Source organism: Hydra vulgaris, chromosome 15, assembly GCF_038396675.1.
Source record: "Hydra vulgaris chromosome 15, alternate assembly HydraT2T_AEP".
NCBI classification, from domain to species: Eukaryota; Metazoa; Cnidaria; class Hydrozoa; order Anthoathecata; family Hydridae; genus Hydra; species Hydra vulgaris.
This window is the reverse complement of record NC_088934.1, coordinates 35,326,665-35,336,765: the sequence shown is the minus strand read 5'-3', so window position 1 is coordinate 35,336,765 and position 10,101 is coordinate 35,326,665. Positions and strand designations below refer to the sequence as shown.

The 10,101-nt window shown below is 26.6% G+C and overlaps 1 protein-coding gene across 1 annotated transcript; it reads right to left on the bottom strand.

Moving 5' to 3' along the window:
* Positions 1 to 7,807: 7,807 nt before the first annotated feature.
* On the bottom strand, positions 7,808 to 8,278 carry LOC136091910 (52 kDa repressor of the inhibitor of the protein kinase-like). Its single transcript, XM_065819627.1, has one exon. It carries the CDS (start codon positions 8,276 to 8,278, stop codon positions 7,808 to 7,810), a length of 471 nt encoding a protein of 156 aa, XP_065675699.1.
* Positions 8,279 to 10,101: the final 1,823 nt, after the last annotated feature.

Here is a 10,101-nt window from a genome sequence, read left to right as displayed (position 1 = left end):
GAATATGAAAAAAATGATAATCTATTTGAAGAGAACTCAAAATACAAGTCTAAACAACATAAAAGTTTAAAACTCCAAGTATGTAGTTGATGGAACAGTGCACTTTTTACGACAGAGTCTAGTGAACAGTTATATAATGGTGTAAAAAAACTTTAAAAAAAAATTGGAAAAAAGGAGTTGTGTCTAGTTGAATTTGATCTAAAAATATTAGGCGAACTTGTAAAGTTCCTTAAACCATTTCAAAACTTGACAGAGGTTGTGAGTGGGGGTAAATCTCTCTCTATTTTGCCAATGGTCAAGCATAAAGTTGCATTACTCCTCCAGGTATCTTCTAACGATTTACCTGTGATAAAAAAGCTTAAATTAGTTTGTAGCTCAAAGATAGAACAGCGTCTCAAACTGTCAAAAACAGACAAACTATCATGTTTGTTAGATCCATCGCTTAAAGCCATCTTTCCAAATAATGATGCAACTCATACAATCTTAGAGACTATATCAAGTTTTACAGAAAGTTCAAATTCAAATTTAGCAATTAACAATGCAGTTGATAAAAATGATAATAAACTACTAAAAGATGGTAGGCTAAATAAATAAAAGTTATTATATAAATAAAATAAAAATGTTAAATAATAAAGGTAATTTTAATTAATCAAATATTAAACAAACATTCAATTGACCAAAAATGTTGCTTAATTAAATGTTTATGTTGTTCAATTAAAACCATTATGATGTTCAATTAAAATCATTATGTTTTAGAAAATTATCGAGCTGCGAAGTAATTACTGCGTCTAGAAATAAAAACTACGCTACCAAATCATGATCAATGCAAACATCAAACATTAGCAAGGAAAGTAAATAATTTTATTAATTGTCTGCCAACATAAAAAGAAGAAAAAGATCCTGTTGTGTTTTGGAAAAATAAACGCAAAAACTTCCCTATCTGGCACGTTTGGCGAATGAATATTTATGATTAGAAAAGTAAAAAATCATGATAAGAATTCTTTATTTTCATGTCTGCATTTAGAAAATAAATTCCTTTCAGAAAATTATAAAAACAAATAACCAGTCCAAATTTATCCTAAATCTTCAGAATTCTTTTCATAATTTTTTAGTTATGTAATAAAGTTAATGCAATTTCCTGGTTGCAAAATACTACTGTTATTACATAACTATTTATAACAATTCCCAACATCCTGTGAAAAAATTTTTCTATAATTTGAAAAGTTTTCTATCTTCGGACAATATTCTAATCAACCTACTGATGACGAGAACGTATATGTATGATATTTATATATATATATATATATATATATATATATATATATATATATATATATATATATATATATATATATATATATATATATATATATATATATATATATATATAAATATATATATATATATATATATATATATATATATATATATATATATATATGTTACATAATGTATATGTATGTTAAATATATATATATATATATGTAAATATATATATACATATATATATATATATATATATATATATATATATATATATATATATATATATATATATATATATATATATATATATATATATATATATATATATATATATATATGCAGAAATGGGCTGACTGAGACCAGCACTCTAAACAATAATACTTCATCAATTTCATAGAAAACTTTAAAAAACAAGAAAACAAAGTAAAAACAACTGTAAATTTGAAAAAAATATAACAGGAAAATATTCACTTACATATCAGGCAATACTAAGATATACTTTCTGCACTTAAGTAAAATTTCAGGGTTAGCTAAGGCTACGCGGAGTTTTTTTGATGTTTCTTTTCTTAACCTATCTGAATTTTTTGGAAGCTGTAAAAATGAGACTTAAGTTGTTATAACAAAAAATGAAAATATATATGCCTATAATATATATAAATATCTATAATATATATATGTTATGATATCAAAAAATATTATTAAAGATGTTTTATTTAAACAACTAGAAATCTTTTTCAGTATAATATATTTTTTTGCCATAAATACTGCTATATTTATTATAGATATATGTTATTATAAAATTTTTCTAAAAATATTGCTATAAATACAGCAAGATTGAAAATTTTCATTTTTGCTGTATTGTCTTTAATCCTATAGAAAGACACTGAGCCAACAATGATACGCGGTTAAGAGAAGAACAAATACTGAAAGGGTGCGTATGTTAATGTTTTTGCTCTTAAAGCAGTTTTTCAAAATGAGTTATTTTACTTTAAAGTATTATAATAAACAAATAATAGTTATAGAAATGATTGGTGTGGAATAAATAAGTATAGAAATGGTTGATTTGGTAAAGACCCATATTTTATGGGTCCGGAAAGCTAGGATACATATATAAAGAAAAAAGTATAGAAAAGATTAGTGCGGAATAACCTTACAAAAACCCATCTTTTTTTATTAATATATACTAGTTGATCCGGGTCGGATCAACTAGTATATATTAATAAAATAACAATACTAATACTATTACAATACAATACCTTAAACTCTGGAAATTCAACAATTTCTTTAATATAAATCTTGGCCGGGCCATTAAATTTTGTGGTATCCTGCAAAAAGACTCTATTTTTTTGGCAAAAGTGATCTGTACTCTACACATTAAAATAAACAAACGAAAGTTAAATGAGATAAAATCTTAATACAGATCTGTTGTTTATGAAATAAATACAAATATAAATGTTAAAAAATATTATATATGTCAAATTATAATCTTTGTAATAGAAATAATAACAACTTTTATTATAGAAAAGAAATATGAAATTATGATTTAAAATTAAGTTTCAAAAAAATGATTAAAACTTGCAGCTTGTTCATTTTTCTTTTTACTATACTGGACCTTTTTTTTAATATTTCGGTCTTTTCCATGCTGACAGTCAAGTTTTGTCCGTGTTGACACAATGAATGGTACTCCTGTGTAGGCAAAATCTTTGTCTTCATAAAACAACTTGTGTTCTTTCTTAAACAATTCCATATGAAATAAATTACACTTCTTTATTTTATTATAATGTTACAGGGGAAAAAACATGAAATAGAGTTAAACAATTGCTACAGTTAGACAAAACTTTATCTACAGATTATTTAATTAATTTGTGCAACATTTCGTGCTCTGCAACCGTGTGCAACATTTCGTGCTCTGCAACTTTTGCACAAACATCTGCCTGGCAAAAACATGGACAACAGGTACTGTAGAATAAACTGGCAACATTAGTTCTGAAAATAGTAAATTATTTTTATGATCATAAAAGCAGTGCTCTTTTAGTAAATGATTAGGAATCACATAAGATAATAAAGAATTTTACCCACTGAATGTACTAAATCAAGAGAGCAACTATCTTCGTTCATTTTACAATCAAAAATTAATGTACAAATTTTAAAAATAAGCTAAATAAATAAAATAAAGTTAAATAAATAAAATAAAACTGCTTAAGAAAATAAACATTAAAAAAGTAATATCATTAATAGATAAATAAGATGTTTTTAAATAAATGTCCTTTTGAACGACATTTAGCGCACGAGGTGAATTTTAAATTTTGATATTGTTTTAAAATACATGAAAATTACGCATGCGTTAACATTTTTCAAGGTCTGCGATTTTAGTAAAATCGGAAATGTCCTTTTGAACGACATTATTTAGCACAAACCAGCTATATTCATGTGATATTAAAATGATATCAAAACTTTAAAAAGATATGATATTAAATAATAATATCATCATGATATCAAAGTGATATTATAGTAAATTATTAAGTTATTTTATTTATGCTTAACTTTTTAAAATTACTAAATAATGTAAACTTGTTTATTCGAACAAAAATATTACAAAGCCTTTAAATTAAAATATTTAAAAATTATTAAATCAGTGAAATTCGGGAATCATAAACCTTTCCAGAAATATATATATATTTTTGAGTTTGTTGTTTGTGCTCTTGACACTGGATACATTGCCATTATTCCAAGACCATAGGTATATAAAGTTTGTGGATTATGGAAGTGTTGTTGGACTTCCTCTTTGCAAAAAACAAAGAGCTATAGTATAATTAATCCAAACTGGAAAGAATATAGCATTACAACAGTTTCTGCAAAAATAGGTTAAAATAACTTTGATTTGATGTTTTTTCTTTTTTTAAATAAAATCATTTACGTTAAGAAATCAATTACTAATTTTGAATTATTTGTTTCTTTATTAAAAATTATTTTGCAATTTATTATAGACCTGTAATCTCTTAGATACTTTTAATCAAGAAGAAAAAATACAAGGAGATCATTTAGGAAAATTTAATGGGTCAGGAGTACCACTGACTGATGTTGAAAATTATTTTATAAGACCTAAAGGCTCTTTAACTTCAATCTCTTCAACTTCAACGCCACTTACTGTTACGCCTTATAAAAAAGGGTTAAGAGTGTTACCTAATTTGGATGACAGTGATAAAAAATGTGGTGAAAAAGTGATGAAATGTAGTGGTTCAAAAACAAGAAATAGTTTTTCTGCTGATAAAGATTGCAGTTAAAGTGAAGACAGTAAGATTTTTCAAGACATTCATATTTTATTCTTCATTGTTTTGCATATGTAATTTTTACAAAGCTAAAGTAAAAGTTCCTCAAGGCTAAATTTTTAAATAAAAATGTCAATCTAATTCTCTTGTTTTATTAATTTAATATTTTTTAATAAAGTAGTTAGCTTTTTTTTTCAAGCGCAATTGTTACTCTTGTAATTTTCAAAAGTTGTTATAACTATAAAATTGTTATAATAAATGTTATTAACATCAAGAATGGTTTTGTATTGATATTACAATTTTATATTAATTTATTCTAATATGTGATTTTAGACATATTTTCAGTCATTAAGTCAGTCAGCAAAAAGAATTTAAATTTTTTAAATATATATTTCTCTTGGTGGTCATTCAGATTACATCAAGAAGTCACAGCAAATATTGTTGAAATCACTTCCTATCCTACCTAGTAAAATATATTTATTTATTTTTTTATATATTTATTGATTTATTATTATTTTTTTTTTACAAATAACTTAGCTATTATTCTAAAAAAATGTTTTCCATACATTTGATAAATATTAAGATATGCTTAAAAATAAATCAATTATAACAGACAAGAAACTATCATAAAGTACTATGTTTTGATAGAAAACCAGCATACAACAAGCACATTCAAGATGACGGAAAAAGAAACTATTTCATCTTTAAGTCTAAATAAAGTTTCAAGTGTAATCATGCAGCCAAGTTGTGAAGGTAAAACTACATTTTAATCCACGTAATCCACCGTTGCAACAATTGTCAAAATTACCCAACATAACTCACATATACATTGACCCTATTATTACCCACCTAGACTGATGAATCAAGGCATCTCTATTCTTGATCAACTGTGATAGTTTTTCTCCGATAATCAGTAACTCTCCGCAATTCCGAATCAATAGCACTATGGATGAGTTAAAGCAATTTTTTGAAATCTAATGTCCTTCCTGATATTAATATGAAGCAGGTTGTCCTGGCTTACATGTTACCAGTAGCAGGGTGACCTAACCTAACAAATTTTATTGTTAATGATAATAAGCATTAAAAAAGTTACATCAGCATTTTTACACGTTTACAATTACACCTTTTCATAACACGATTTTATTTTTAATTGCGTAGTTTATTGAAAATAAAGTTATACGTAACTGTTTATTTAGCCTGGAGTTTGGAATTGACCAACTTTGAGTTGTCTGACTTAGCAGACCAAAATGACCTGGATGAAAATAAGACTGTAAATGATTGCGATTGACTACAGACACAGTGAAAGAAAATACATGGCTTGTGCAATATTATTACTGTTTTTATATTTTTCCATTTGTTTGTTGTTTTATAGTTTTATATTATCTATTTTTTATATCGATAAATTCAGGTCTATTTAGGGGCATACAGATCAAAAAATCAGATTGGCGCTCCTATTTTTCAAAATATCCTTCTATATAATTTATTAATATATTTATATATATTTTCTTTCTATAAAAACCTTCTATATTATGAGCTAGTTACCTTCTTTTTCTTTGGTGCCTCTAGGACATCCATTGCCCGTGACAAGCTACATATCAAGCTTAAAAGAAGCTCCTTAGCTACTTTAATTTAGAAAAAAATTAATTTTTAATTTTGTTTTTTGATTGATATGATTATGGTTTTTTTAAATCCTTATTACCCTTCTTTTGATACAAAGTTTGACCAATTTAGAAGATGAAATAAAAATTCTTTTTTGTTGCTTTGTGAATAGACCATCCAATTTGAGTATTCGAATACTTGATATTCGAATATATTTGCATGTTTTTTTACTATTTGATATTCGAATATTTTCTCCAATATTCGAATAATTTCAAAAATGTAAAGGCAGAGTAAGCTTTTAAAAAAGTACTGTTAATTTCTATTTTTGCAAACGAAAAAAATTCTTAGAATTTTTATATAACCTTGAAGTGGAAAACTTAAATTGCATTTTTGTATGGTTTTTATTTTGTGTGACATTATTTTTGTTAACTTTTAGAAAACAGTCGTTTATTTAGATTGCTTAAAAATATAAATACATATTTGTTCCATAAAAAAAAAATCTATAAAATAATCTTAATAACAATAATTTTTAATATTTTGTGAATAAATAAATATAATATACAATTAAATAAATATAATATAATATACAATTTGTGGTTGCATAATTTGAAGTGGTTAGTTAAAATTTTTTAGATTTTCTTAGATAATTCATCTCTGGTTTTTTTAGCCATGTCAAAAAAATCCAAGGTATGGGAGTTTTTTGAGAAAGACGAAAAAAATTATTGGTGAAGCCAAATGTGGTCGGTGCAACACGAACATAGGATGAAGAAGTTCAACTACTGCTATGATTATTCATTTGAAGCTACTACACAATATATTGATATCTAAATCGGTATCAAATGACAATGATGGAGAAAATAATATTCCTAAGAAAAAACAAACTACTGAAATAAGTAATATTTGGCCATTTGTAAAAAAAGAATCTTCAAATGAAATATTGTCAAAAGTCGCAGCTTTTGATGGAATGGCTATCACAGCAATGAGTAAATCCCAAGCTACGTGCAACAAAAAGGTTATAAAATGCCGAAAAGTCCGACAACTATTTCAAAATGCATCAATAGCTTTCATGAAGAAAAATGTGTTGAACTGCGGGAAAAATTTGAAAAATTAAAAACAGCAAATCGTAAATTTGCTATTAGTGTGGATGAATGGACAGATTGTACCAGGGGCGGATGCAGGATTTTTTGTGGGTGTTGCCTGTTATTTTTCGAGTTGCCAAAATATAGTCGGCGATATTTTTTTGTAAACCCCTCCCCCGGGCTAGCGAGGGGGGGGAGGTTGCAAAAAAACATCGCCGAGTATATTTTGGTAATTCGTCATCAAAGCGGCATCAATACTTTATTATTACTTACTTGGCATTGTTCTTAATTACCCATATATAATAAAACTAATAAAAATATTGCCTTGGCTATTCTGTTCATAAATTAGACATTATTTACTTGTCTAACCTATTAAACGAAGTGCACCAACGAGAAGTCAAAGGACTTTACACTTCATCTGTAAACTGTCAAATGGCCTAAGGTTAGCCCTCAATTTCTGGATTCTTTCCATTTTTTGATAGGCAATTTATGTAAAGTATTAATATTGTTGTCTTGGGTAAGTCCTCCATTTCTGGACTCTTTCCTTTTCTTGATAGGCAGTTAGGCCAAATTTTTTTTAATAGGGTTTTTTTTTTAATTTTTATGTTGGTTTTTTCTAATTTTCACTAAATATAAGATAAACTTAAATATAAAATAAAATACACGAATATAGTCAATAAACAAAAAAGAAACTAATAAATTAATATTAGGTAAAACCAACTTTAAGTGTCGTTCCCCTAAAACAGAAAAAATATTTAAAACTCTTTCTACATCAGGAATTATTTCTTGATGAATAGACATCAGAGCTAAAAAATTAAATCTTGACTCTGTCATGCGGCTTCGCATATAAGTTTTCAGTCTGCGTATAACAGAAATGCTCCTCTCGCATTCACATGTAGTAATTGGAATTGTTCCCATTATTAAAAATTCTTTCCCAATGTTTGGGAAACTCCTCATATCAATAGACTTTAAAGTCTCTGTAATAGTGGATGGGATCACAGATTGATTGTTCCAAAATGTTTCCCACAAATCTAATTCAGCATGAATTGATGTAGGATGAGGCATATCCGATATATAAAAATGTAAAAGTTCCATAAAATCTGACTTCCAAAAACATTTTCTTTATTTTTTTTACAACAGTTGCAAGAATACCAGATAAACCTTTGTAAGCAAACATCTCACCTTCATTAAATCTATCGAAGAGGAGATGTGATGGAATATTTGAAATAATCTGAAACTGTGTCAGAAGGATAATTATCTCTATAAACTTGCCTGCCACAGAGCCTTGGTTTAACTTTCGAAACATCAGGAGTCTTAGCTAGGTCAAGTGCAATTAAATACCATTTGTTATGATAGACATCAATATTTTTTTTAAAATCTAAAGTTTGAGTTTTCAAACAATTTGTTTCATTACACTGTTGTGATATATCAAATGCTTTAGTTTGGAGAACAACAGTGATGGCGTAGAAATAGTCCATTATTTGTTTTGATAAAATTAAGCTCACAATAAAAGATAAATTTTTCATAAGATTTAAAAAACATGAAGCTTTTGAAGAAGTATCAATATTATAACTCTTACCTTCATTGTATGCCATTTCTTCCATTGAATGAAAAACGGGTATGTAGTTATCAAAAAAACAACCAGACCTTTAAGTTTCTGAACCCATCTAGTTCGACATGTATCAATTAATTTTGCTTGACCAGGAAAAATGAACTTATTGGGACAGCTAGCACGTTTAGGTGACAAGTTAAAAAAATATGATATATCTTTGATTTGATCAAGAGCATTTCTAACACTCTGAACATTGCATGATTTACTAATAACTAAATTAAGTTTATGGCATGCACAGTGAACAAAAATAGTATATATAAACATCATAAAAAGGAAGGCTTGAAGACTGATCTGATGTACAAGGAATACAATTAACTAAGATTGGATTAGGAGTACTACCAATATTTACATCTACAACTTTAGTTTCATTATCTATGCAAAACTTTATGTGAGATTGAACTAATGATTTTTTATTTGAAAATAGATTTTTAGGAGGTTGACAAGATAAATTAAGAATCTTAGTGGTAACATAAGAATGCGGTAGAACACTTGGCAAAACTGAACACGATCCTATTTTTAAATCACTTTTGACAAATTTCTTTAAGCATAAAACTTCTCTTTTTACAATAGGGACAAAATGATTTGGTGACCACATATCTTTATCCTTGGAAATAGAGCAACAATCAGTGTTACACCATAAATTACTCAGAATTTATATAATGCAATGAAACAAAGAAAAGAAGCAAAATTATTGTTTCTGCAATTTTTATCGGCTTCTTTTTCTATAAGTTCAGAAGTATTTATATCATTTAATTCTGTAAAAGAATAAGAAGACTCAAATGAAACACATTCCGTGAAAACACTAGAGAGTGAAGAAAAACTTTTAGATTCTACTTGGTTTAAGATTATAGGGTATCTTGAATAAAAGGTTGCTTTCTCAAATAACTCAACAGAAGTTAATAGTCGAAGAATTTCATGTGTTTTATCTGATGAATTTATTAATAAAGCAGCAAAGTTGTAAAGACAGTTACCATTTTCCATTGACCTGTAAAGTCATATCATATATAAATTAAATATAACTAAAAAAAACATGTGTAACTAAAGGTTATTTGTTAAGAATTGTTTTATAAACAAAATAAAACATAAAAAAACGCGTTTAAACTCATACTTTAAAACAATATAGTCTTCATTTTTTTTTTGCATGGGAATAAAAGCTTCCATTTCAGAATTTCTTAAAGAAAGAAGATCTTTGTTTACAACAGGATACTTTGAATTTAAATCTTTGAGATTATTACGAAGCTTTACTTTGTAAGTCGTAATATTAGGCAAATGCTTG